Genomic DNA, 7,882 nt, shown 5'->3' with positions numbered 1-7,882 from the left:
TGTCCAGTTGTTTTGCCATCATTTATTTCCAAAATATCCAAGTATTGACGAAAATTTTATATTTTGCGAAAAATAATTTTTTTGCGGTGCTGTATATTGGAATTTTATAAAAATTCAAAACATTTTCAAACAAGCCCAAACATGCTAAATATTACTATCAATGCAGAAAAATGCATTTTAGAATGTTTTCAGTTGATTCGACTTCTATTTTCATGAAAATTTTGAAGTTTTTTGGAAAAATATTTTTTTTGCCCCCTGATTTTTCAGACCAATTTTGAAGGGGGGGGGGGGCGACATAAACTTTGAAAAATATTTGCAACGGCCTTATGTGAAATTTTCCAAGGAATCCGATGAAATTATGTTCAGACATAGGCTAGTTTTATCCTTGATTTTTCCTAGAAAAGCAAACTTATCAGCTAAAATAGGTTGAAATCGTATGGAGTTATGATTTTTTGAAAAATGTGGTTTTTGCGAAAATCGACGAAAATTGCCGTTATTCGGACCATCCTAGCACGGTGTAGGTCACCCCAAACTAAAAAAAAATCTGGGATTCATTATATCAGCCAAGGATTCAAATAGAATTGCTGTATAACTAAATCAATAGTAAATCAAAAAGTGTAGTCAAACATTTTTTTGACATGATTTCAATATTTTCAAAATTTTCTAAAACTCGTGCAAAGCAATTTTGATCGCTTTGTGCCATAGCTCAAAAGATGTGATTTTTTAAATCTTAAACATAATCAAAAATATCATTAAAAAAATGTGATAAATTAAAAAAAAAATAGCAGGCATTTTCTAAAGAGAACAACATATTTTCTTGAATTCTCCTTACCTACAACTTGCCGAAGATACCAAATCGGTCAGAAATTGCTTCTCAAATTACAGATTTTTGAACATTTACATAGCATTTGTATTTCATTTGATCAACTGTAGTTTATTAATGACATGTTATTTCGGTCGATTTTTGTAAACACATTATTTTCTAATAACGATAACACTCTTCAAAAACTGTTAAATCTAACTTGCAATCAAAAAGTTCTTTAATGTAATTTAAATAAAGTGAACTGTTATTAAATGTAAGATTTTGAATGTTATTTTTTTGAATATAAAAATATTTTAATTTCATGCCTATTTCTATTTTTTTCCAATTTCTATTGTTTTATCAACTTTCATTTAAAGTTTGTGTGAACGCTCTAGTTAATGTCAAAACAATCAAATAAAATAAAATTATAAGATTATCAAAAATGTGGAACATTTCACGTGAAATATTTCATAGGCGTCCGAAGCACCGGGAAGGCTAAGCAGAAATTTATGGTCTTGATTTCCTTAAATTCTAGCAAATTTTTACATAAAATATCGATTGTTTTGATGTTAACAGCTTATTTGAGACCTAAAGAATGCCATTCACTAACATTTCAGTCCAAATTTGTGCGATTCATTAGCAAAAACGAGTGTCCGGAATTCGAATCAGCTTTTATTAGTGTCCGGGATTCGAAGCACGTCAAGTCATTTTAATTTTCAAATTCTGATGAAACATTGTTAGAAAAGACATATTTTGCATGCATTCTCTTAAAACTGATCGTTAATACTACATCCTGATGATATTCCTTCATTTCCAAACTATTACATGTTTTTTTGTCAGCTATGATAGGCTACTAAGTGTCCGGATTTCGAATCATGACGATATTTGCATAGAAATCCAAAAATCTATATAAACACTTTGACTCAAATCTGAGGGCAGATTCAGATTCAACGGGTTGCATTGCACGGGAAAATTAAGCTGATTTTTTAAAGGTGGGACCATACACTATTCCATTGAAAATTTGGAAGTTTCAGATGAAGATATCTCTAGTTTAAAGAAATAACGTCATGATTCGAATTCCCGGACGCTTCGAAACCCGGACACTTCAACTTGTTTTATCAATTATTTGGATATAAGTTCGCATTATGAATGTCAAAACTGTGTTATTTGATGAATTCTAACATCAACTTTCATTTAAAGATTGTTTGAACGCTGTAGTCAATGCCAAGACATATTTTGCATGCGTCCTCTTAAAACTGACTGTTTATACTAAATCCTGATGATATTTCTACATTTCCAACTTATTACATGATTTTTTGCCAGCTATAACAAAAATAATATGCTACTAAGTGTCCGGATTTCGAATCATGACGTTACGCCGCTGAGATTTTTCAGCTTTTGCAGTGCTGGATCTCCCCTTCCAAATAACAACATAAAAAACGGCCATCGATTTTCGAGATAGTTGAGTTTGCACCCTTTTTATCTTGTAAATGTTTTGAAATTCCAAATTAATTTCAATGTGATTTTTGGGGTCGATTCAAATATTTTTCAAAGTGTTTGTCCCTCGGCTCTGACTGAAGTCGAGAGGGAGCATAAAATTAAAAAAAATGTATAAAAAAATAACAAACCAGAATTTCAACATTCCAATGAAAAGGTTGTGACAAATGCATTTTAAACTAGTATAGTTAGTTTGCAATCAATGATTTTAAAAATCTAACTTTTGACGAAAAAAAATGTTTTTGCGAAATTTTTTTTAATCATACAGTACATTAAAATTGAAAATATTCTTAAACGAACTTAAAAAATGTTAAAAATGTTCAAAAACGCTGATGAATGCATCTAAAATCATTTTCAGCTAATAGCACTAAAAATATCGTTAAAATATAAAAATATGTTTTTGCTCCCTGACTGTTAGGGCCGAGTTTGAAGGAGGGGGAGACAAAAACTTGGACAAATATTTGCATCAGCCAATTGTATATTTGTTTACATCACTTTCTCTGGAACTAAACCCTAAATTGTTGTTCGAAAAATGAGCAGGACAAACCCTCAACTGCATCCCCTAATATTATTCGTAGAAGGCGCAGATTACGAAATAACATGACATGTTAGTGCTTAAGGTGAAACGGGACGCCAGTTCTTAGACAACTTATGCTCAAGTTTATCAATTTCTGAGCTCGACAGATTGCTTGCCATTTCCCTATTTATCATCTATACTTCATCTAACACGCAGAACCTTCGTAAGTTAGTGCATTTAACTGAAACTTGCTTTTAAAAACTCGAGTTGTGGTTTCAATATGGTGGTGCCTTCCCGTTTCACCTTCAACAATGCCTGGATTGGCATTCCCAACAACCGTCTAGAGTGAAAAAAAATCCAACATAAAAATCTTAATAGAGGCCATCCATAAACCACGTGGACACTTGTTGGAGGTTCACGCTCCACACAAAAGAGTGTCCACGTGGTTTGTAGATGGCTAGATTTAAAAAATCCCTAACCGGGAACACTCTAATTTTCAAACTAGCCAAAAGTTGCTCAAACAGAAACGACAAAGGACATCAGTCACTAAAGTTCAAATCTGGATTTTTTTCGGAAAATTTAATTTACATCTAATTTTGCGATCTGGACCACTGTGCATTGTTGATCCAACCTAAGCTGCCGTTCCACGCATAACTGTCACATGTAATTTTTTGACGTTTTTGACTTGTCATTTTTGAGTTTATTTGGCTTGAACCATTGTTCTGAGTTGATCTATATAATAAAAAATACGTTCGTGTCGTTTTGAAAAAATATTGTATTGACTAACATATCACACTTCAAAACTCAAATTGTTTGACGATTTAAAAATTATAAACAATCAATTTGAGTTCAGTTGTATAAATTATGCTAATTTTTATGAATTTAAAGTTTTCATTCTAGCTTGCAGGAAATTTGATTTATTTTTTTATTTCAAATTTGAAGGTATAAAACTGAATAAAAGCTGATGACTAGAATAAAAGTCTATATACAAATTGAATCTTATACAGTCAATCATACCTTCAAAACTTAATTTGTTGTGCTTTTTTGACAAAAAAAAAATAACCTAAATTAAATTCCAAAAAAACAAAAAGAGTTTTAATTACAAGTTGTATTTTCCCTCCAACAAACTGCCAGTTGCTGTTTCCACATTTGACAAATTTGCTGAAATCGTAAAATGCAATTTTAGCAACAACAAAACAAAACATGTTTGTTTTTCTTCCAGATGCAACCGATGAAAAGGCAATTATTGAATGTTAGTAAAAACAAGTTTGTAGATAAAGAACGTTTAGAAACTTGAAATTTAAATATTTTTAAAACTGTTAAACAACAATTAAAGTTTAATAAAAGACGCAATCTTCAACTGATTGAAATTGTTTTATTTTTCATATATTTTTTTCAGGGATAAACCTTTCTCAACATTTCAAATGAAACACAGTTTATCAGTACTATCTAAAGAAGATTTTTAATTGAACTTACACTCAAAATTTGAACCTTCCATTACGTCTCGATGGACCCGTATTTACAAGATTTCTTAAAACACCTTTCTCTTTCCTCACAAACAGCTATATCATTTAAAACCTAACAATCACAATCCGAACCTTCCTCCTCCTCCTCACGGAACGATCTGACTTTCCCGCTGCTTAATTTCCTGCATGTACGCTTCCAGATCGTCGTCGTCGGCGGAGGACGCGACCAAATCCGGCGACCCAAAATCGACCGCTATCGTTTGCACCGCTGACCCTGGACAGAGGGGCTGCCGCTGCAGGTCAACTTCCGGTTGTTGTGGCGGCTGCTGCTGCTGAAGAACGGGACTGTAGAAGTGGACCGCCGTTGGTGCGTGGCGTCGCTTGCTTTGATGCCGCCGCCGGTCTCCAGATCTTGTTGAGGTTGTTGTTGTTGTTGTGGCGGGTGATTTGGGGCTGAAATAGCGCCAGAATTTCAGCCGGTTCCGGTTTCGGCACTTTTTATGCTTAATAAATATTTTTATCTCACTCTGCTGGCGGCAGGTAACGTCCACGTTCGTCACCTCCCCAAACACCTTGGCCGTCGTCTTGGTGGCCGGTTGATTGAGATTCTCGTCCAGCACGGACTCGTCCACGGTCATCAGCTCGGGCCGGCTGTGGTGATGGAGGTGGTGCAGGTCCACCGGGGCAAAACTGTTCAGCTGGATGCTAATTTTGGACAGATTCTCCGAAGAACTGCGACTTCGGCCGACGACGACGACGTCCTTGGGCGGAAAGATGTTCAACCGGAGTTGCTTCTGCTCGGTGTACACGTCGAACCGCGCCACCTGGGAACCGTTGCACGTGGTGGTGGTGGTGGTGGTGGCGCCACCGTTGGCGTTGGCCACTTCACACTCTCCGGTCGTCGCGACAAACCGGTCGTGGTTGGACCGCTGCTTCAACGAGTGCCCCCGGGACAGACCTACGGAGTCGAACGTTTGCTTCTGAGTGGTGGATGAGTACAGACTTTCGTCTTTAATGGAATTGCCTGGCGGAGACAGAAAAAAAGAAAGAAAAGCAAATAAAATCACATTAGTATGAGGATGATTGGAGCTTTTCACACATTCTTTGAATATCAAAGCCCAAACCCCCAAACACGAAATCCACCCAAACCTGCCGGTTCAATTACATTTGGTATCATATTGCCATCGGGTTACCGCTCATGAATTATTAAAATATTTGCGCTTAGATAACTCCCGACCGGCAACACTTTCTTTCCGCTCAATCTAAGAATATGCCTCAATCAACAGCACACAGGGAAAGCAAAAAGAGTTATCATGTAATATCTCGCATGTGGGGATACCTTCAACGCATCTGGCACAAGGATTTGCAATTGGCTGACAGCTAGAAAAGACTGTTGCGTAAAAGGAGAAGGGTTTTGTCCTTGAAGGTGTTTTCAAGGATGCTGCGTTAGAATATATAAGAATTTCTTTTCACCCGTAGGGAATATTGAAAATTGAAATGGGATCAGCCCTTTCAGAACGCCTTTTTTCAAAAACCGTATTAGGCTTCAACAAAAAGCAAGCGCAAAAAGGGAAATATGATTTGCTTACGGATAAAAATCTGATCTTATCCGTTCTAGTAATAAAAAAAAAAAAACATTTATTGGTATTGGAGCCCAAATCCCAAATATGAGGTCGTAACAGGAGCTGGCGCTCCACCTTTGAGTTTTTTTATTGGAACTCAATCCGGAAATCCGTAGGCTCTGTACAGGCTTTCAAAGATTGGCAATATTTTTTTCAATTTTGTCGGAATTCTAATATTTTTCAGAAATGGTTATTTGAAGTTTATTTCCAGGGTTGCAAGAGAAATCTTGGAATGACAGATTTTTTAAGTGCCCTCACAGAATAAGGATAGACCATTAGGATGTAACAAAAATGACTTTTTGGCGGGCATTCAAGGGTTTGTTCCGGTGGGCATACTAAGCCCAAATCCAAAATATGAGCTGGCGCTTTGCATTTGAATTTTAAATGGGATTTAAAACGTAAAAAAAGATTTTTTCAAAAATGTCACTTTTTGAGGCATTTTGGCCACCGAAGCGTTTATTTTCAACATCATTGGCGTGTAGGCCAGATCCTTGCGCATCTTTTGGTATATCTAACATTGAAATTTGGAGCACCCTGGAGCTCGGTACAGACCTTCAAAAATTTTCGTTTTTTTCGAAAAATTCGCCCCAGCAAAATTAAATGGCGTCTAGGGCGTCGCGAGCGGCCACGCTTATCTATTTTGCCTGGGCCAATTTTTCAAAAAAAAATGCCAAACTTTGAAGGTCTGCGTTATATATACCAAAAGATGCGCTAGGATCTGGCCTACACGCCAATGATGTTGAAAATAAACGCTTCAGTGGCCAAAATGCCTCAAAAAGTGACATTTTTGAAAAAATCTTTTATTACGGGTTAAATCCCATTTAATTCAAATGCAAAGCGCGAGCTCCTGTTACGTCCAATCAAGCTCATATTTTGGATTTGGGCATAGTATGCCCTCCAAAACAAACCCTTGAATGCCCGCAAAAAAAAGTAATTTTTGTTACACTCTAATAGACCATGCTCTACTCCCACCCCGTTTCTCTACACCAGATTTTGACGGATTTTGTCAAATTTTTAGTTTTCAGCCAATTCAAACCCTCTACTGCCCAATTTTTTTTTTTTTTTTTTTTTTGAAATTTTCATATCTTAACAAACATTGAATCAGGGTATAGAATATTTTTATAAATATTTTAAATACCATGGCGTGGTCAAGGTCGAGAGGTGGTTTAACATGTTGTGGCTGAAGGCAATCAAAAATTTACAAAGATAATGATATTTAAAAAGAGGAATTAATTTAATTCACTGTATTTTCACCGATTTTTGCAAAAGGATTTTTGAACCATTCTTCCCCGATTTCAATAAAATTTCAATATTGTTTTGTCTGCCTGGATCGGATGTTATGCACTAAGATTCCAATATTCATTATTTCAAATCCCGAGGTGGTTGATAGATGCAAGGCTAAGCCCTTAACAAATGTGTGTTAAGATTTTTTTCAATTTTTAGAAGAAAATATCAATTTCAACAAACAATTATTTTCAACACTGATTTTTAGAACAAATTTTGGAGACTAATTAACTAAGTTTAGATAAGCTTAAACTTGATTAGATTTATTAGGATTACATTGAATAGCATGATTGTATTTTAAATGAAATAAGATAAGTTTAGAAGAAAAGATAAGATTTGATTAGATTTGATTAGATTTGATTAGATTTGATTAGATTTGATTAGATTTGATTAGATTTGATTAGATTAGATTTGATTAGATTTGATTAGATTAGATTTGATTAGATTTGATTAGATTTGATTAGATTTGATTAGATTTGATCAGATTTGTGTAGAATTGATTAGATTTGATTAGATTGAATTTGATTTGATTAGATTTGATTAGATTTTATTAGCTATTATTTATTTTCATTATAATTTGATATAAAACATCTTAGTTTTTGGATCAATTTTGAAACAATTTTAACCTTAGAGAACTATTTGCAGCGGCCTTAAATAAAATATCAATAAAAATTTAGACAATAATTGGAAACTA

The 7,882-nt window shown here is 34.9% G+C and overlaps 1 protein-coding gene across 2 annotated transcripts in view; it reads right to left on the bottom strand.

The window, feature by feature from the left end:
- Positions 1–4,255: 4,255 nt before the first annotated feature.
- Positions 4,256–7,882, bottom strand: part of LOC6047055 (pyrokinin-1 receptor) — a 39,660-nt gene continuing 36,033 nt past the window's right edge. The window contains exons 5-6 of one of the 2 annotated variants that reach the window (XM_038248516.1): positions 4,809–5,306; positions 4,414–4,735 (exon numbers count right to left, since the gene is read on the bottom strand). In XM_038248516.1, the coding sequence (XP_038104444.1) occupies positions 4,536–4,735; positions 4,809–5,306 (698 nt within the window). In that variant the 3' untranslated portion in view covers positions 4,414–4,535. Of the gene's footprint in view, positions 5,307–7,882 lie in introns of both variants that reach the window. The other variant, XM_038248515.1, reaches the window with a different exon arrangement.

This window comes from Culex quinquefasciatus, chromosome 1 (assembly GCF_015732765.1).
Source record: "Culex quinquefasciatus strain JHB chromosome 1, VPISU_Cqui_1.0_pri_paternal, whole genome shotgun sequence".
Classification (NCBI taxonomy): Eukaryota; Metazoa; Arthropoda; class Insecta; order Diptera; family Culicidae; genus Culex; species Culex quinquefasciatus.
The sequence above is the reverse complement of the archived record's forward strand: the minus strand, read 5'-3'. Positions and strand labels throughout refer to the sequence as shown.